We start from the raw sequence: 22,182 nt of genomic DNA, 5'->3' as shown, positions 1-22,182 counted from the left end.
ACGTTATAACATCCTCCTAAACCCCCAGATTATCAGAGTAACATACGTTATAACATCCTCCTAAACCACCAGATTATCAGAGTAACATACGTTATAACATCCTCCTAAACCACCAGATTATCAGAGTAACATACGTTATAGCATCCTCCTAAACCACCAGATTATCAGAGTAACATACGTTATAACATCCTCCTAAACCCCCAAATTATCAGAGTAACATACGTTATAACATCCTCCTAAACCACCAGATTATCAGAGTAACATACGTTATAACATCCTCCTAAACCACCAGATTATCAGAGTAACATACGTTATAACATCCTCCTAAACCACCAGATTATCAGAGTAACATACGTTATAACATCCTCCTAAACCACCAGATTATCAGAGTAACATACGTTATAACATCCTCCTAAACCACCAGATTATCAGAGTAACATACGTTATAACATCCTCCTAAACCCCCAGATTATCAGAGTAACATACGTTATAACATCCTCCTAAACCACCAGATTATCAGAGTAAAATACGTTATAACATCCTCCTAAACCACCAGATTATCAGAGTAACATACGTTATAACATCCTCCTAAACCACCAGATTATCAGAGTAACATATGTTATTACATCCTCCTAAACCACCAGATTATCAGAGTAACATATGTTATAACATCCTCCTAAACCACCAGATTATCAGAGTAACATACGTTATAACATCCTCCTAAACCCCCAGATTATCAGAGTAACATACGTTATAACATCCTCCTAAACCACCAGATTATCAGAGTAACATACGTTATAACATCCTCCTAAACCACCAGATTATCAGAGTAACATACGTTATAACATCCTCCTAAACCACCAGATTATCAGAGTAACATACGTTATAACATCCTCCTAAACCCCCAGATTATCAGAGTAACATACGTTATAACATCCTCCTAAACCACCAGATTATCAGAGTAACATACGTTATAACATCCTCCTAAACCACCAGATTATCAGAGTAACATACGTTATAGCTTCCTCCTAAACCACCAGATTATCAGAGTAACATACGTTATAACATCCTCCTAAACCCCCAAATTATCAGAGTAACATACGTTATAACATCCTCCTAAACCACCAGATTATCAGAGTAACATACGTTATAACATCCTCCTAAACCACCAGATTATCAGAGTAACATACGTTATAACATCCTCCTAAACCACCAGATTATCAGAGTAACATATGTTATTACATCCTCCTAAACCACCAGATTATCAGAGTAACATATGTTATAACATCCTCCTAAACCACCAGATTATCAGAGTAACATACGTTATAACATCCTCCTAAACCACCAGATTATCAGAGTAACATACGTTATAACATCCTCCTAAACCACCAGATTATCAGAGTAACATACGTTATAACATCCTCCTAAACCACCAGATTATCAGAGTAACATACGTTATAACTTCCTCCTAAACCACCAGATTATCAGAGTAACATATGTTATAACATCCTCCTAAACCACCAGATTATCAGAGTAACATACGTTATAACATCCTCCTAAACCACCAGATTATCAGAGTAACATATGTTATAACATCCTCCTAAACCACCAGATTATCAGAGTAACATATGTTATAACATCCTCCTAAACCCCCTGATTATTAGAGTAACATACGTTATAACATCCTCCTAAACCACCAGATTATCAGAGTAACATACGTTATAACATCCTCCTAAACCACCAGATTATCAGAGTAACATACGTTATAACATCCTCCTAAACCACCAGATTATCAGAGTAACATACGTTATAACATCCTCCTAAATCACCAGATTATCAGAGTAACATACGTTATAACATCCTCCTAAACCACCAGATTATCAGAGTAACATACGTTATAACATCCTCCTAAACCACCAGATTATCAGAGTAACATATGTTATAACATCCTCCTAAACCACCAGATTATCAGAGTAACATATGTTTTAACATCCTCCTAAACCACCAGATTATCAGAGTAACATATGTTTTAACATCCTCCTAAACCACCAGATTATCAGAGTAACATATGTTTTAACATCCTCCTAAACATTTGTAATTTTTTTTGTCATTTAGCAGACACTCTTATCCAGAGTGCATACATATTTTATTTTTTTCATACTGGTCCCCCGTGGGAAACGAACCCACAACCCTGACGTTGCAAACGCCATGCTCTACCAACTGATTATCACAGTAACATACGTGATAACATCCTCCTAAATCACTATTTTATTTGTATTTAACTAAGGTTACCTGAGAAACCAGATGGTCATATTGTAGTCACCTCTGACGTCCTGAGTCTACACAGGTGGGCATCTGCAATGGACAGGTGTGTGCATGTGGTGTGTGCGTATGGTGTGTGTGTGTGTGTGGTGTGTGTGTGTGGTGTGTGCGTGTGGTGTGTGCGTGTGGTGTGTGTGTGTGTGTGTGTGGTGTCTGTGTGTGGTGTGTGTGTGGTGTGTGCGTGTGGTGTGTGCGTGTGGTGTGTGTGTGGTGTGTGTGTGTGTGGTGTGTGTGTGTGCGTGTGGTGCGTGTGGTGTGCGTGTGGTGTGCGTGTGTGTGTGTGTATGGTGTGTGTGTGTGCGTGTGGTGTGTGTGTGTGGTGTGTGTGTGGTGTGTGTGTGTGTGTGTGCGTGTGGTGCGTGTGGTGTGCGTGTGGTGTGTGTGTGTGTGTATGGTGTGTGTGTGTGCGTGTGGTGTGTGTGTATGGTGTGTGTGTGTGCGTGTGGTGTGTGTGTGTGGTGTGTGTGTGTGGTGTGTGTGTGGTGCGTGTGGTGTGCGTGTGGTGCGTGTGGTGTGCGTGTGGTGCGTGTGGTGTGTGTGTGTGGTGTGCGTGTGGTGTGCGTGTGGTGCGTGTGGTGTGTGTGTGTGTGTATGGTGTGTGTGTGTGCGTGTGGTGTGTGTGTATGGTGTGTGTGTGTGCGTGTGGTGTGTGTGTGTGGTGTGTGTGTGGTGCGTGTGGTGTGCGTGTGGTGCGTGTGGTGTGCGTGTGGTGCGTGTGGTGTGTGTGTGTGGTGTGCGTGTGGTGTGCGTGTGGTGCGTGTGGTGTGTGTGTGTGGTGTGCGTGTGGTGCGTGTGGTGTGCGTGTGGTGCGTGTGGTGCGTGTGGTGTGGTGTGTGTGTGTGAGTGTAGACTCAGGACGTTAGAGGTGACTGCATAATGACCATCTGGTTTCATATAAAACACAAACACGTAATTGTGTTTCCGTCCCCCTATTTTCTCTTCTATTAATCAACACAACCCTGTTATCATCTGATATATATGACCACCAGTACAACACAACACAACCCTGTTACCATCTGATATATATGACCACCAGTACAACACAACCCTGTTACCATCTGATATATATGACCACCAGTACAACACAACCCTGTTATCATCTGATATATATGACCACCAGTACAACACAACCCTGTTATCATCTGATATATATTACCACCAGTACAACACAACCCTGTTACCATCTGATATATATGACCACCAGTACAACACAACCCTGTTACCATCTGATATATATTACCACCAGTACAACACAACCCTGTTACCATCTGATATATATGACCACCAGTACAACACAACCTGTTACCATCTGTTATATATGACCACCAGTACAACACAACCCTGTTACCATCTGATATATATGACCACCAGTACAACACAACCCTGTTACCATCTGATATATATGACCACCAGTACAACACAACCCTGTTACCATCTGATATATATGACCACCAGTACAACACAACCCTGTTATCATCTGATATATATGACCACCAGTACAACACAACCCTGTTATCATCTGATATATATTACCACCAGTACAACACAACCCTGTTACCATCTGATATATATGACCACCAGTACAACACAACCCTGTTACCATCTGATATATATGACCACCAGTACAACACAACCCTGTTACCATCTGATATATATGACCACCAGTACAACACAACCTGTTACCATCTGATATATATGACCACCAGTACAAGACTAATCACTTCTGTGACGTGTGGCTATGTGTCTCTTTGTGCCTCGAGTACTCTGCAGAGTAGACTCGTCTCTGTCTCTCTCTCTCTCTCTCTCTCTCTCTCTCCCTCCCTCTCCCACCCTCCCTATCTTCCTATTTTTCTCTCTCTCTCTCTCCCTCTCCCACCCTCCCTATCTTCCTATTTTTCTCTCTCTCTCCCTCCCTCTCCCACCCTCCCTATCTTCCTATTTTTCTCTCTCTCTCCCTCCCTCATCTCGCTTAGCTCCTAAAGTAGTCAGTGTCAGCGGTCTGTGTGTCTGTTTGCTGAAGTCCAACTCACCCTTTAAAATCTCCATTACGACTATATCTAAGGGTACTTAATACCAGGTCCTTGATGGGCTCTCACCCTTTAAAGTCTCCATTACGACTATATCTAAGGGTACTTAATACCAGGTCCTTGATGGGCTCTCACCCTTTAAAGTCTCCATTACGACTATATCTAAGGGTACTTAATACCAGGTCCTTGATGGGCTCTCACCCTTTAAAGTCTCCATTACGACTATATCTAAGGGTACTTAATACCAGGTCCTTGATGGGCTCTCACCCTTTAAAGTCTCCATTACGACTATATCTAAGGGTACTTAATACCAGGTCCTTGATGGGCTCTCACCCTTTAAAGTCTCCATTACGACTATATCTAAGGGTACTTAATACCAGGTCCTTGATGGGCTCTCGCCTTTTGAAGGTTGCTTATCTCCTTATCTGAAGAGGCTCTGACACAGGGTGTCCGCTTTGACTGACAAGGCTCTGAACTCTCCCTCAGCAATCATGGCTCATGGTTTTCTCCCATTCCATTTTTACCCCTACACCCTTCCCCTTCGGTGTTTGCAGATCTGAAGGGACTGGATATATTTCAGCAATATGGTCATGGTAAGAGAAGAGAGATTTTCAGTTTGGAACCAAGCCCCTCTCCTCAGAGGTATCATCACAGCCTAATTAGGCCAGGCCAGGACATGGGCTGTGGGGAAACAGAGTAGGAGTCTTCAGGGGCTGCTGGGGGGTTTGAGGATGACTCACAGCTCTTCCTAAAACCAGTTTGATTTGACCTGGTGGCTAGGACTACAACATCTCATTTCCAATATGTAGTTCTGATAGAGGTGATGATAGACGAGGTGTGTGTGTGTGTTCGTCGGTACCTACAGTATAACAGTGTTTCCTCTCTCCAGACGAGGTAAGCAGGGAGGCGATGGAACAGGCAGTTCAGCTCAGAGTTGGAGAGCTCATCATCATCGTAGTGGTGCTCGTCATGTGGGCAGGTAACTCGACTGCAACACAACCACAGCACAACACAACCACAGTCTGATCACAACCACACTGACCATGACTTCAGGACAGAATTATTATAATATTAGTGGCGCTCGTCATGTTGGTATATGGCCGGACCGCTACACAACCGTATCACATCAAATCACAACCACAACACAACAGAGCCACTTCCATGCCTCATGAGGGCAGGTAACCAAACCACAACACTATGGGGATCCATAATAAACCCCTTGGCAGGAACTAATGGGGATCCATAATAAATACAAATACAAAACACAACCATAACACACATACAGTTGAAGTCGGATGTTTACATACACTTAGGTTGGAGTCATTAAAACTTGTTTTTCAACCACTCCACAAATTTCTTGTTAACAAACTCTAGTTTTGGCAAGTCGGTTAGGTCATCTACTTTGTGCATGACACAAGTACTTTTTCCAACAATTGTTTACAGACAGATTATTTCACGTATATAATTCACTGTATCACAATTCCAGTGGGTCAGAAGTTTACATACACTAAGTTGACTGTGCCTTTAAATAGCTTGGAAAATTCCAGAAAATGATTGACATCATTTGAGTAAATTGGAGGTGTACCTGTGGATGTATTTCAAGGCCTATCTTCAAACTCAGTGCCTCTTTGCTTGACATCATGGGAAAATCAAAATAAATCAGCCAAGACCTCAGAAAAAAAAGTAGACCTCCACAAGTCTGGTTCATCCTTGGGAGCAATTTCCAAACGCCTGAAGGTTCCACGTTCATCTGTACAAACAATTGTACGCAAGTATAAACACCATGGGACCACGCGGCCATCATACCGCTCAGGAAGGAGACGCATTCTGTCTCCTAGTGATGAACGTACTTTGCAAATCAATCCCAGAACAACAGCAAAGGAACTTGTGAAGATGCTGGAGGAAACAGGTACAAAAGTATCTATATCCACAGTAAAACGAGGCATATATCGACATAACCTGAAAGGCCGCTCAGCAAGGAAGAAGCCACTGCTCCAAAATCGCCATAAAAAATCCAGACTACGGTTTACAACTGCACATGGGGACAAAGATCGTACATTTTGGAGAAATGTCCTCTGGTCTGATGAAACAAAAATAGAACTGTTTGACCATAATGACCATCGTTATGTTTGGAGGAAAAAGGGGTGGCTTGCAAGCCGAAGAACACCATCCCAACCGTGAAGCACGGGGGTGGCAGCATCATGCTGTGGGGGTGCTTTGCTGGAGGAGGGACTGGTGCACTTCACAAAATAGATAGTATTATGAGGAAGGAATTATGTGGATATATTGAAGCAACATCTCAAGACATCAGTCGGGAAGTTAAAGTTTGGTCGCAAATGGGTCTTCCAAATGGACAATGACCCCAAGCATACTTCCAAAGTTGTGGCAAAATGACTTAAGGACAACAAAGTCAAGGTATTGGAGTGGCCATCACAAAGCCCTGACCTCAATCCTATAGAAAATGTGTGGGCAGAACTGAAAAAGCGTGTTAGAGCAAGGAGGCCTACAAACCTGACTCAGTTACACCAGCTCTGTTAGGAGGAATGGGCCAAAATTCACCCAACTTATTGTGGGAGCTTGTGGAAGGCTACCCGAAACGTTTGACCCAAGTTAAACAATTTAAAGGCAATACTACCAGATACTAATTGAGTGTGATGAATGTGATGAAAGAAATAAAAGCTGAAATAAATCATTCTCTCTACTATTATTCTGACATTTCACATTCTTAAAATAAAGTGGTGATCCTAACTGACCTAAGACAGGGAATTTTTACTAGGATTAAATGTCAGAAATTGTGAAAATCTGCCAATTTTAACCGCACACTTGTTGTTTGTGTACATGGATTTTATCATGTCATATGTTTTCCCCCCAACACCACTTTCCATCAATTTGAATAGCAGACCCTCATGCCAAAATGAGTCAAATTAATTCCAAAACAAAGACTTTGCCTTTGTTTTGGCTTGTTTGTTTGTCAATAAGGGTGTGCAGGGTGAATACGTGATCTGTCGTACGGTAATTTGGTAAAAAGCCAATTTCCCATTTGCTCAGTACATTGTTGACGCATATACCACGGTAGTTATTGGGGTCAAATTTGTCTCCACTTTTGTGGATTGGGGTGATCAGTCCTTGGTTCCAAATATTGGGGAAGATGCCAGAGCTGAGGATGATGTTAAAGGGTATAGCCAATTTGAATTTGTGGTCTGTATATTTTATATAATTTCATTTCGGATACCATCTCTCTCTCTCTCTCTCTCTCTCTCTTCATGCTTCTGCTTTTTTTTCTCTCTCTCTCAATTTCAATTTCAATTCAAAGGGATTTATTGGCATGGGAAACATATGTTTACACCAAGCAAGTGAAATAGACAAGAAACAGAAGGGAAATAAACAAGGTAAATAAACAATAAAAAAATAACAGTAAATATTACTCTGTTCTATATCTAGCTCTCTAGAGATCTCTCCTCTCTATGCCTGCCAATCATTCTCTCTTTATGTTCTCTCCTCTCTCTGTTTCTCATACTTCTAACATCATGACTAATTATGTTCTCTCTCTCTCTCTCTCTCTCTCTCTCCTCTCCCTCTCTCTCTCTCTCTCTCTCTCTCTCTCTCTCTCTCTCTCTCTCTCTCTCTCTCTCTCTCTCTCTCTCTCTCTCTCTCTCTCTCTCTCTCTCTCTCTCTCTCTCTCTCTCTCTCTCTCTCTCGGGTGTGGGGAAAAAACAACAATCAGAGACAGACAGGAGACTGAATAATGAAGTAGCCTCTGTTTCACAACCCTTCCTTCCTTCCTTCCTTCCTTCCTTCCTTCCTTCCTTCCTTCCTTCCTTCCTTCCTTCCTTCCCTCTCATCTCCCTCCCTCCATCCCCCTCCTCTCTCTCTCTCATTCTCTCCCTCTCAGGTGTGATCCTCCTGTTCTGTCGTCAGTATGACATCATCAAAGACAACGAGCCCAACAACAACAAAGCCAAGACCTCGTCCGAGTGCAGTACGCCCGAACACCCACAGGGGGGGCTACTGCGCAGCAACCTCTGAAACCAGCCCCCACCGGCCACTCACCTATATGGCAATACCCTCTAATCCTATTCCTCAGGACAGGTGAGGCTACAAAGCCAACCAGAACCCTCATACCTAGGGCTGCATCCCGATTCTCCATACTTCTCCAGAAATGTGCACTTGCACACGCCCTGTCACGACAATGGTAGAGACTCCTTCCAGCTAATGCTTACACAAATCCATGACGGGCAGTATGCAAGTAAAAGTGTGGAGAATTGGGACGCAGCCCTAGTTATGAGGGTTCTGGTTGTATCCACAAATCCTCAAAACCTACACCACCAAGTAGTTGAGTCTGAATGCTATTCAACTGACCTGTCTATTTGTTTCTGTTGTCACACACAGATCCTGAGACCAACAGAACCACTGAAACCATTCAGAACCCTCCCTACAACAACAGAAACACACCAGGACTAATACTAAGACCAGAATGTAACCCAGCACTCATTGATAAAGCCATGAGCAGAGTCAGACGAAGACCAGATTCACAAAACACTTCTTACACAAAAACTTAACAACCTTCTTAAGGAAAAAAAAAAAGAAGTTCATAAGATAGTTCGTAAGTGCAATTCCTCAACAATATCTTAAGGTTTAATGTTTTTCTTACGAACTTCTCAAATAGCTTCTTACTAATCTTCTTAAGATGTTTGTTGCTAGGCAAGCGATTTAGCTAGCTATCTAGCTGGCAATGGCAATCATCTTAGCATATTTCGTACGGAGATTACTGTTCTAAAACATGTTCTTGGGTTTAAAATAATCAATACTGAAACTTTCAGATTAAGTTTGTGAGGGAATTAAACATGTTCAATTGCTTTCATGAGCTTATTCTCTCACTGCCCTGAGTTTAAGACAAGGGTTTCAAAACATTTCCAATAACTTTATTTTCAAGAATCCAATTTGTTTTTGCTTAAGGAGAAACATAAGAAATAGCACAATACATTTTTCAAGAGCCTTTTTGAGGAATAGCAACTTTGCTTAACTTTCTTCATAAGTCTATAGTTAAGAAAAAAATGGCAGTTAAGAAGAAGTTTCTTCTTAAGAAGGTTTTGTGAATCTGGGCCCAGTTGTCTTCGAAGCAAACATAATCTGTTCATTGCCACACTAATAAGGGGGAACTATTTTGAATTTAGGAAGCCCCTGGTTCCTGGAAACTGTGTGGCCAATGGATTGAAAATGGCTGACAATGGATCCAAAATGGCCACCGGTCAACATCTTGAGCCTGGATCACCAACTGTCTGAATGACAGTATGTACCATCCATTTGGAAAAATTTGGAAACGTTGGCACATATTGAACATGACCCCTGGTTTCAGAGTGGCCTGACTGACGTCCATGAGGCTGGGATGTGTTTGTTTGGTTCCGAGCGAGAGGCCGTGCATGTCGTCCGCAACATGACGATCACCACTACGATGATGATGAGCTCTCCAGCTCCGAGCTAAGAATCCTTACACCATCTCCTCCACCAATCAGCACCTCAGAGACTACAGCACAGCCCCGCCCAGGAACCCAGCCCAGCCAATCACAACAGCCCACAGTGGACCACAATCACCCACCATCCAGAGGGGAACCTGAACATCTGCATCAAAATGACTTCCCCTCCTCCTCTTTCTCTTCCCTGGGCTGAACCTTGTTCCCTTGTTAGTTTACGTCATCGTATGCATTCTGAAAGATAAAATCTGACACTGTTTTTACGACGGCTCGAATCAGAGTCAGGGAGAAGACTAGCTGGAGACCCTATCCCCTATCCCCTATCCCCTATGTAGTGCACTAAGTTTTTGCCAGAAACAAGGCCTTAAACAGCCTTAATCAGAGCAGATGGAGAGGGACACAACCGAGTGGTGGACACACTCACACACACACACTCACACACACACACACTCACACACACAGAGCACACACACACACACACACACACACACAGAGCACACACACACACACACACTCACACACAGAGCACACACACACACACACACACACACACACTCACTCACACACACACACACACACACACACACACACACACACACACACACACACACACACACACACACACACACACACACACACACACACACACACAGAGCACACACACACACACTCACACACAGAGCACACACACACACACACACACTCACACACACGCACACGGGAAGAGACACATCTCAGAGAGCCGTTAAAGACCCGGTGTGCCAGAGAGACGGCCATTACTTTCCCATCTCCATCATCCATTTAGCTAATGTGCTGAACCCTTACCCCAATGCCCATCTCTCTCTCTCTCTCTCTCTCTCTCTCTCTCTCTCTCTCTCTCTCTCTCTCTCTCTCTCTCATTCTTTCTCTCTCTCTATTCTCTAATTTATACTTGCCTCAGCTTTCATTCCTTCTATCTTTCTGTCTTTCTCCATGTCTGCACTTCCCCTTTCTCTCTCTCATGGAACCTCCCCTCAACCCATCTCTCAACCTCCCTCTCCTCTCTCCCTCTCCCCATCACCCATCTCTCAACCTCCCTCTCTTTTTCCCCTCTTTTCCCCTCACATACTCCCTCGCCCTGAAAACCATCTCTCTCTCCTCGCTTGCTTTTCCACCAGGTCCTGCACACTCGTTTATCAATCTCTCCTCTCTCCCTCTCCCTCTCTCCTTCTCCCCTATCTCTCTCCCCTCCCTCTCCTCTCTCTCCTCTCTCCCTCACCTCTGTCTCCCTTTCCTCGCTCTCCCTTTCCTCGCTCTCCCTCTCCTCACTCTCCCTCTCTCCTCTCTCCCTCTCCTCCTCGCTCCCTCTCCTCCTCTCTCCCTCTCCTCCTAGCTCCCTCTCCTCCTCTCCCCCTCTCCCCGCTCTCCCCCTCCACTGTTTATTTCCCTTCTGTTTCTCCTCAGTTCTCTCCTGCTCTATCACTCTTCTGTTTCCACATCAACACTGTTTTGTTTGAGCAAACAGAAGGAGAGATGTTTAGATGGAGGGAGAATGATGCATGAAGAGAGTAGAGAGAGAGAGAGAGAGAGAGGGGAGAGGGAGAGAGGAAAGAGGCCTTGCTATTGAGAAAGGCCGCCGTAGGCAGACCTGGCTCTCAAGAGAAGACAGGCTATGTGCACACTGCCCACAAAATGAGGCGGAAACTGAGCTGCACTTCCTAACCTCCTGCCAAATGTATGACCATATTAGAGACACATATTTCCCTCAGATTACAGCCATCCACAAAGAATTCGAAAACAAATCAAATTGTAATAAACTCCCATGTCTATTGGGTGAAATACCACAGTGTGCCATCATAGCATCAAGATTTGTGACCTGTTGCCACAAGAAAAGGGTAACCAGTGAAGAACAAACACCATTGTAAATACAACCCATATTTATGTATATTTATTTCTCCCATTTGTACTTTAACTATTTGCACATCGTTATAACACTGTACATAGACATACAATGACATTTGAAATGTCTCTATTCCTTTTGAACATTTGTGAGTGTAATGTTCACTGTTAATATTTTGTCACGCCCTGGCTCTGGGGACTATGTTATGTTGAGCCAGGGTGTGTAAGTCTATGTTTAATTTTCTATGTTGGTCTGAGTGACTCCCAATCAGAGGCAACGAGTGTCAGCTGGGTGTCTCTGATTGGGAGCCATATTTAACTGTTTGTCTTGACCTTTGTGTTTTGTGGTTTCTTGTTCCTTTTGGTTTGTGTATCAAAGGACTTCACGTTTCGTTCTTTGTTTTGATCGTGTGATCTAGTAATAAATATAAATATGTTCACCCGCAACGCTGCGCCTTGGTCCTCTCTGTTCGACGATCGTGACAGAAGAAACCACCTTAACCAGACCAAGCAGCGTGTTCAGGAGCCATCGCTGGCAGATCTCCGTGGCAACCTCGACTGGATCAAGCAGCGTGACGAGGAGAGAGGATGGACGTGGGAGGAGATGATTGCGAGTCTGGCAAGAGGGAGGAGAGACCCCCAGGAAATTTTTAGGGGGGGGCTCACGACGTCGGGCCAGCAGGTGTACGGGTTAGAGCGGTGCAAAGCGTTGGCAGAGAAGGCCGCCAGGTTAGGGGGCCACTGGGCACAGAGGAGAGGGAAAGTGTGGAGGCACGGCGAGAGGTACTGGGGTGTGTTACCAGTCCGGTCCGGCCCGTTCCTGATCCCTGCGTGGGGCCAGTGGTGTGTGTCCCCAGTACGGTCCGGCCTGTTCCTGCCATTCCCACCAAGTCAGTGGTGCGCGTCGTCAGCCCAGCCCGGCCTGTTCCTGCCATTCCCACCAAGTCAGTGGTGCGCGTCGTCAGCCGGCCCGGCCTGTTCCTGCCATTCCCACCAAGTCAGTGGTGCGCGTCGTCAGCCCAGCCCGGCCTGTCCCTGCTCCACGCACAAAGCCTACGGTGTGCGTCGACAGCCCAGCCCGGCCCGTTCCTGCTCTCCGCACCAAGTCTGTGGTGCGCGTCGCCAGCCCAGTCCGGCCCATCCAAGCTTCCCCGCACCAAGCCAGTGGTGTGCGTCGTCAGTCCGGCACGGCCCGTTCCTGCTCTCCGCACCAAGTCTGTGGTGCGCGTCGCCAGCCCAGTCCGGCCCATCCAAGCTTCCCGCACCAAGCCAGTGGTGTGCGTCGTCAGCCCTGTCCGGCCCGTTCCTGCTCTCCGCACCAAGTCTGTGGTGCGCGTCGCCAGCCCGGTCCGGCTCATTCCTGCTCCCCGCATCAAGTCAGGGGTGCGCTTCGTCAGCCCGGTCCGGCCCGTTCCTCCTCCACGCATCAAGCCAGGGGTGTGCGTCGTCAGTCCAGCACAACCCGTGCCTGGGTCATGTCCGGAGCCGGATCCGCCGCCGAGGCGGAGTGCCCACCCGGTCCCTCCCCTGTTGTGGTTGTTTGGCGCGGCCGGAGTCCGCGCCTTTGGGGGGGGGTACTGTCACGCCCTGGCTCTGGGGACTATGTTATGTTGAGCCAGGGTGTGTAAGTCTATGTTTAATTTTCTATGTTGGTCTGAGTGACTCCCAATCAGAGGCAACGAGTGTCAGCTGGGTGTCTCTGATTGGGAGCCATATTTAACTGTTTGTCTTGCACTTTGTGTTTTGTGGTTTCTTGTTCCTTTTGGTTTGTGTATCAAAGGACTTCACGTTTCGTTCTTTGTTTTGATCGTGTGATCTAGTAATAAATATAAATATGTTCACCCGCAACGCTGCGCCTTGGTCCTCTCTGTTCGACGATCGTGACATATTTATTGTTTATTTCACTTTTGTTTATTATCTACTTCACTTGCTTTGGCAATGTACACATATGTTTCCCATGCCAATAAAGCCCTTAAATTGAAATTGAATTGAATTGAGAGAGAGAAAGTGAGAGAGAGCGAGAGAGAAGAGAGAGACCTACTCAACAGTGGCAATAAGCATCTATGCACTATGACTTGCAGCAGCCACAATATTTCCAAGCAATGTTCTGCTACATTACCCAGCATTACAGCTATTATGCAGAGAAACACCATCAGACCTGAGAAAGCTAGCCAGTCACACACACACACACACACACACACACACACACACACACACGCGCACACACACACAGTCTTGTACAGCTAACCTTGTGGGGACACACAATTCAGTCCCATTCAAAATCCTATTTTTCCTAACCCTAAACCTAACCCTAATTCTTACCCTAACTCTAACCCAGAAACCTAACCTTAACCCAAACCCTAAAACTAACCCTAGCTTCTAACCCTAACCCTTAACATAATTATAACCCTAACACTAATTCTAACCTTAACCCTAAACCCCCAAGAAATAGCATTTGACCTCGTGGGGACTAACAAAATGTCCCCAGTTGGTCAGATTTTTGTTGTTTACTGAGTCCCCACAAGATTAAACACGTCCACATCTGCAGCCAACACACACACACACACACACACACACACACACACACACACACACACACACACACACTTTGTTTACCTAAATCACTTATCTGTGAGTGGTTGTCAGTTTAAGCCCTGACAACCTTTCTGTCATATATTTGTAGCAGTCCTTTTGACAGTAAAACCTTCACTGAATGACAGAGAGCTGGTTTAATACCTTATTTTCTTCTAGACTGCGGAGTACAACTTTAATGTAATGTTTGGAGTGCATGTGGCGTTGCGTGGCTGAGCTTTACAGGTGAATCCTAATTTCCACTACTCTAGTCACATCAATATGACGTGGAAATGTGACTTAAGTGGGAGTTGGGATTGGCCCTTTAGTTCCTCCTTCTTCACCTCTGTGTTCTCTGTCATCTTCGTTATATTGTAGGTGTGTTGAGTTGAAGAAGGCTGGACAGAGCCCAGACACGCACGCACACGCGCAGTTGTGTTGCTCTGAGCCGAAGTCAAACGGACATATGCAGAGGTGACAGGAACCAGGTCTGATAAGCCAGACAGATCCCTCTCTCTCGCTGTCTCTCTCTCTCTCCCTCCCTCCCTCCCTCCCTCCCTCCCACTCTCTCTCTCTCTCCCCCCACACCTCTCTCTCTTTCTCTCTGTTTCCGCATGACTATGCTCAGCGGTAGTTCAAGGTGAAAATCTAATGAGGGATGAGAGAATACTGGCAGAGAGAGAGAGAGAGAGAGAGAGAGAGAGAGAGAGAGAGAGAGAGACAGAGAGAGAGAGAGAGAGAGAGCAGAGAGAGAGAGAGAGAGAGACAGAGAGAGAGAGAGAGAGAGAGAGAGAGACAGACAGACAGACAGACAGACAGACAGACAGACAGACAGACAGACAGACAGACAGACAGACAGACAGACAGACAGACAGACAGACAGACAGACAGACAGACAGACAGACAGACAGACAGAGAGAGAGAGAGAGAGAGAGAGAGAGAGAGAGAGAGAGAGAGAGAGTGAGAGTTAATTAGTAGTTCATGAGGAGTTAATAAAGAGTTCATGTTTTATGTAAAACCATCAAGTCTGTGTTGAAGCATTTCGATGTTCATAACACAAAACTTTCATGAGGGCTGTCATGAAGTTATACTATTTCTATGAAAATAATAAACATTAAATGAATGTCGAATTATGTATTCAAACACAAGAAAATACTAATTATGTCATATTTTCAGTCACAGTGGTTGGGTGTTGATGTTTTATCTACAGTGGGTTTGTTGATGAGCAAGGACATATTGAGTTTGTGTGTGTGTGTGTGTGTGTGTGTGTGTTTGTATGTGTGTATATGTACAGTACCAGTCAAAGGTTTGGACACACAACATTTTAGAACACCTACTCATTCAAGGGTTTTTCTTTCTTTTTTTTTTTACAATTTTCTACATTGTAAAAATGACATCAAACTATGAAATAACACATATGGAATCATGTAGTAACCAAAATAGTGGTAAACAAATCCAAATATATTTTATATTTTAAGTAGCCACCCTTTGCCTTGATGACAGTTTGCACACTCTTGGCATTCTCTCAAACAGCTTCATGGGGAAAGCTTTGGAAGGAGTTCCCACATATGCTGAGCACTTGTTGGCTGCTTTTCCTTCACTCTGCAATCCAACTCATCCCAAACCATCTCAATTGGGTTGAGGTTGGGTGATTTTGGAGGCCAGGTCATCTGATGCAGCACTCCATCACTCTCCTTCTTGGTCAAATAGCCCTTACACAGCCCAGAGGTGTGTTTTGGGTCATTGTCCTGTTTAAAGACAAATGATAGTCACACTAATCCCAAACCAGATGGGATGGAGTATTGCTGCAGAATGCTGTGGTAGCCATGCTGGTTAAGTGTGCCTTGAATTCTAAATAAATCACAGACAGTGTCACCAGCAAAGTACCCCCACACCATCACACCACCTCCTCCATGCTTCACGGTGGGAACCACACATGCGGAGATCATCCGTTCACCCACACCGTGTCTCACAAAGACACGGCGGTTGGAACCAAAAATCTCAAATTTGGACTCATCAGACCAAAGGACAGATTTCCACCGGTCTAATGTCCATTGCTCGTGTTTCTTGGCCCAAGCAAGTCTCTTCTTTTTATTGGTGTCATTTAGTAGTGGTTTCTTTGCAGCAATTCGACCATGAAGGCCTGATTCACGCAGTCTCCTCTGAACAGTTGATGTTGAGATGTGTATGTTACTTCAACTCTGTGAAGCATTTATTTGGGCTGCAATCTGAGGTGCAGTTAACTCTAATGAACTTATCCTCTGCTGCAGAGGTAACTCTGGGTCTTCCTTTCCTGTGGGGCTCCTCATGAGAGCCAGTTTCATCATAGTGCTTGATGGTTTTTCCGACTGCACTTGAAGAAACTTTCAAAGTTTTTGACATTTTCTGGATTGACTGACATTCATGTCTTAAAGTAATGATGGACTGTCTTTTCTCTTGGCTTATTTGAGCTGTTCTTGCCATAATATGGACTTGGTCTTTTACCAAATAGGGCTATCTTCTGTATACCAACCCTACCTTGTCACAACACAACTGATTGGCGCAAACGCATTAAGAAGGAAAGAAATTCCACAAATTAACTTTTAACAAGGCACACCTGTTAATTGAAATGCATTCCAGGTGACTACCTCATTAAGTTGGTTGAGATAATGCCAGGAGTGTGCAAAGCTGTCATCAAAGCAAAGGGTGGCTACTTTTAAGAATCTCAAATACGAAATATATTTTGATTTGTTTGACACTTTTTTGGTTACTGCATGATTCCATATGTGTTATTTCATAGTTTTGATGTCTTCACTATTAATCTACAATGTAGAAAATAGTAAAAAATAAAGAAAAACCCTGGAATTCGTAGGTGTGTCCAAACCTTTGACTGGTACTGTGTGTGTGTGTGTGTGTGTGTGTACGAACATTGCACGTGCATTTGTTTCGATTTGAAAAATAAAGGAACAAAATGACACCCCGTACAGTACTGCTGTTGTTTGTCTAGAAGGGGAATGAAGGGTAAGATGGCCAGCGTTGTTCCCTGTGAGGGGCACAGTGCATATTGGGCACAGTTTATCCATCACAGTGCTTTATGATGGATGCAGGTCTGACCGGCCGTGTTTAATCCAGGCAGCCTTGAGGTCCGATAAATAAAACAATAAAACATGTCCCCCCTGAGAGCTCAACGGAACCAAAAGAATAAATTAGCTTTACTGTCCAGTGAGATTTCACTGACACACACACACATTGGCATACACCCACCCATAGTGTTATCATACTGCATGACATGAAGCAAATTACATTAAGCCACTGAGATTACACAGTTCACTTCAAATTAACACAAGTGATAATGGAAAATCTCAATGACACTAATGAAAATGAACTTTCACAAAATATGAAAATGAAGACAAAAGGTTTATATATATTCAAATGAGGCAACAACGATCCTTGGAATTTTTCCAGATTTCTATGACATATGATGTATAATTATTTCCATTATAAGTGAAATAGTTTTCCTTCCAAAAATATATTTAAAAAACACTGTTCTGTGTTTGAATGGTGTGGGCGTATACCGGTCAATAAAAATATGAATGACAAGTAAACAATGCCAATGAGCCAATAAGATGTCTCGGACAAAAACATGACGTCATCCTCCATGAGGAAATAGCAAGCATTTTTTTAACGGTTTGAGATCAAGTTTGAGGTGGGGGTTTTTAAGTGTTTTTTCTCAAATGTATGCTTTGGCCACAAATACAGATGTAGGATCTTACTTTGAGCCAATTTACTACAGCAGGAAAATGTGAATTATCTTGTGGATTACAATTTATGGACATTTTTGTAGGGGTTGATACATTTTTTGTAAGGGAAAATCAAGTCTGAAATTTCAAAGTGGAAGTTACAAACTTCAGAAGCCTTTTTAAACCTCAAACACACTAAACGTTTTAAATTCCCTGCATTGTAGGAAAGTTCTACTGCAACAGGGTGATCAAATTAAGATCCTATATCTGTATATGACGAGTCAACAACATTATGTGGGTCTGAGTTAACAGATTAAGAGTTTTTTTTAAGTTAGATTTTCACTGGACAGTTACTTTAAATGTCTAGGAAGGAAAGCTTAATATTCTCTGCCTGTCCGTCACTCAAGTGGAGATCAGACAAGGCATCAGTGAGACCCTAAGCCTGTGTGCTTTCATTCCTCTGTCTGCTCCATCGCTCCTTGAAGTCTTTAACCTCCTCTCTCTAAATCTCCCTGTTTTTCTCTCCCTCCATCATTTCACCACAGCCCTATGTTGTCAGAATGTCTAGAGGAAGGCGCTATGTCAAATCAATGTTGTTTCATTCCATCATCTCACTCATTCAATACGTTCTACATAAAGTGCATTTGCCATGCATTAGATAGGAAAATTGAGTTATGGATTTCTTTGGTCATTTAAACGTATCCAACTCCAGGGACTCCTACATACACAGTGTATTCCAACCATTAATGAATTAGTCCTAATGTATTGAACATACTGCAGTTAGTTTTCATTTTTCTCTTGAAGGATAATAGCATACGATATTGCCACTCCTATTTGCCATATCTTCAATTTAAGCCTACTAGAAAGTGTGTGCCCTCAGGCCTGGAGGGAAGCAAAAGTCATTCAGCTACTCAAGAATAGTAAAGCCCCCTTTACTGGCTCAAATAGCCGACCAATCAGCCTGTTACCAACCCTTAGTAAACTTTTGGAAAAAATTGTTTGACCAAATAAAATGCTATTTTTCAGTAAACACGTTGACAAGAGACTTTCAGCGACATTCAACAAGCACAGCACTTACACAAATGACTGATGATTGGCTGAGAGAAATCGATGATAAAAAGATTGTGGGGGCTGTTTTGTTAGACTTCAGTGCGGCTTTCGACGTTATCGATCATAGTCTGCTGCTGGGTAAAGCAAGTGTGTCTATGTATGCGGATGACTCAACACTATACACGTCAGCTACTACAGCGACTGAAATAACTAACACTTATCAAAGAGCTGCAGTTAGTTTCAGAATGGATGTTAAGGAATAAATTAGTCCCAAATATTTCAAAAACTAAAAGTATTGTATTTGGGACAAATCATTCACTAAACCCTAAACCTCAACTAAATCTTGTAATAAATAATGTGGAAATTGGAGTATGTCTGTCTGTAATAAAGCCCTTTTGTGGGGAAAAACTCATTCTGATTATCTGGGCCTGGCTGCCAAGTGGGTGAGCCTATGCCCTCCAAGGCCCACCAATGGCTGCACCCCTGCCCAGTCATGTGAAATCCATAGATTAGGGCCTAATGAATATTTTTTAATTGACTGATTTCCTTATATGAACTGTAACTCAGTAAAACCTTTGAAATGGTTGCATGTTGCATTTAGATTTTTGTTCAAAATAATTCCCAGTGGGCACGCATTATCTCATGCTACTGTTGTCAGTTCAGTGATGGAGGAGAGAAGAGAGGAAACCACTGAGGACTGTGGACATCAACCACCCGAGCCACTGCCTGTTCACCCCACTATCATCTAGAAGGCGAGGTCAGAACAGGTGCATCAAAGCTGCGACCGAGAGTATGAAAAACAGCTTCTATCTCAAGGCCATCACTGTTAAATAGCCTTCACAAGCACATTAGAGGCTGCTGCTGCCTATTGAAATCACTGGCCACTTTAAGAAATGGAACACTAGTCACTTTAATAAATGTTTACATATCTTGCATTACTCATGTGTATACTGTATTCTATAATATTCTACTGTATCTTAGTCCATGCCGCTCTGTCATTGCTTGTCCATATATGTATATATTCTTAAATCCCATTCCTTACCAGTTTTGTGTGTATTGGGTATATGTTGTGAAATTGTTAGATATTACAGCCCTGTCGGAGCTAAAAGCCCAAGCATTTCACTACACCCGCTATAACATCTGCTAAACACGTGTATATGACAAATACAATTTGATTACAAAATTCCAGCAACTATCCCAAAATTCCCATGTTTTCCAGAAATTCAGATTGGAGGATTCCTGGAATAGGTAGGGTATTAGCAGGAACTCCAGAACACTCAAATCAGTAATTTCTGGAAATCCCTGGCAGCAACACCCTCCTCTGTCAGAGGGTGTTATGCAACAGTAAAGATCCTTTCCTAGAAGTAGACCAAACATCAATTTCATTTCATATGCATTATTAAAATGTTTTATTCAAAGTTATGCTGGTATATAGTATTACATGGCACATTGGACAGGTCGAGATAGGTTACTGAACAGGGTGAAACTGGCCATGGTAGGAAGGAATTCAATATAGTACATCACTTTCCTAGGTCACGTTAAGTAGGCACAAACAGGATAAATAGTTTTGAACAAGTTGGAAAAAAATACAGGAAGTCTGCTGTTTTGTGGCAACTGAACCAAACTCTAGTATGTCAAGAATACATCCCCTATAAAACTATAGAAAGTAGGGAGTACCAAAATTGATTGTCTTGCTTGGTCTGTATTGAGGCTTTGCTGTACCGACTGACTAATCCAAAGCTTAATGTGACGGATGAAGAATAGTTCAGCTCTAAATCTCAATATAAATCTGACTGAAATCATACATCCCATCTTTAATTAGAAAAACTATAAATTATAACCAACACAAAATAAATACATATAGGTAAATAATACTGATTATGGTCCAAATAGTACTGCTACGGTCCAAATAGTACTACTATCTACTATGGTCCAAATAGTACTACCATCTAGTATGGTCCAAATAGTACTAAAATGGTCCAAATAGTTACAGCTTCTACTATGGTCCAAATAGTACTAAAATTTACCATGGTCTAAATAGTATTACCATGGTCCAAATAGTATTACCATGGTCCAAATAGTACTACCATCTACTATGGTCAAAATAGTACTGCTATGGTCCAAATAGTTCTACCATGGTCCAAATAGTACTACTATCTGCTAGGGTCCAAATAGTACTACCATGGTCCAAATAGTACTACCATCTACTATGGTCAAAATAGTACTGCTATGGTCCAAATAGTACTACCATGGTCCAAATAGTACCAGCTTCTACTACCATGGTCCAAATAGTACTACCATGGTCCAAATAGTACTACCATGGTCCAAATAGTACCAGCTTCTACTACCATGGTCCAAATAGTACTACCATGGTCCAAATAGTACTACCATGGTCCAAATAGTACCAGCTTCTACTACCATGGTCCAAATAGTACTACCATGGTCCAAATAGTACCAGCTTCTACTACCATGGTCCAAATAGTACTACCATGGTCCAAATAGTACCAGCTTCTACTACCATGGTCCAAATAGTACTACCATAGTCCAAATAGTACTACCATGGTCCAAATAGTACTACCATGGTCCAAATAGTACCAGCTTCTACTACCATGGTCCAAATAGTACCAGCTTCTACTACCATGGTCCCAATAGTACCAGCTTCTACTACCATGGTCCCAATAGTACTACCATGGTCCAAATAGTACCAGCTTCTACTACCATGGTCCAAATAGTACTACCATGGTCCAAATAGTACCAGCTTCTACTACCATGGTCCAAATAGTACTACCATAGTCCAAATAGTACTACCATGGTCCAAATAGTACTACCATGGTCCAAATAGTACCAGCTTCTACTACCATGGTCCAAATAGTACCAGCTTCTACTACCATGGTCCCAATAGTACCAGCTTCTACTACCATGGTCCCAATAGTACTACCATGGTCCAAATAGTACCAGCTTCTACTACCATGGTCCAAATAGTACCAGCTTCTACTACCATGGTCCAAATAGTAATACTATAGACTACTACATAGTACATAGAAATGAAAGAACAAAGTAAACAAAACTAAATAATGTAGGTTGACACATTGTGTGTATGATAGAAAATGTACACTGGAATTATAGGCTGTATTATTGCTTTGT

The 22,182-nt window shown here is 43.2% G+C and overlaps 1 protein-coding gene across 1 annotated transcript in view; it reads left to right on the top strand.

Moving 5' to 3' along the window:
• The window catches only part of LOC121559239 (fibronectin type III domain-containing protein 5-like), a 60,614-nt gene extending 51,730 nt beyond the window's left edge, over positions 1–8,884 (top strand). The window contains exons 5-7 of the mRNA XM_041872528.2: positions 5,239–5,328; positions 8,242–8,438; positions 8,739–8,884. Coding sequence (XP_041728462.2) covers positions 5,239–5,328; positions 8,242–8,375 — 224 coding nt within the window. The 3' untranslated portion in view covers positions 8,376–8,438; positions 8,739–8,884. The remainder of the gene's footprint in view (positions 1–5,238; positions 5,329–8,241; positions 8,439–8,738) is intronic.
• The last annotated feature ends 13,298 nt before the right edge of the window (positions 8,885–22,182 follow it).

Source organism: Coregonus clupeaformis, chromosome 8 (genome assembly GCF_020615455.1).
Source record: "Coregonus clupeaformis isolate EN_2021a chromosome 8, ASM2061545v1, whole genome shotgun sequence".
Taxonomy (NCBI): domain Eukaryota; kingdom Metazoa; phylum Chordata; class Actinopteri; order Salmoniformes; family Salmonidae; genus Coregonus; species Coregonus clupeaformis.
The sequence above is the reverse complement of the archived record's forward strand: the minus strand, read 5'-3'. Positions and strand labels throughout refer to the sequence as shown.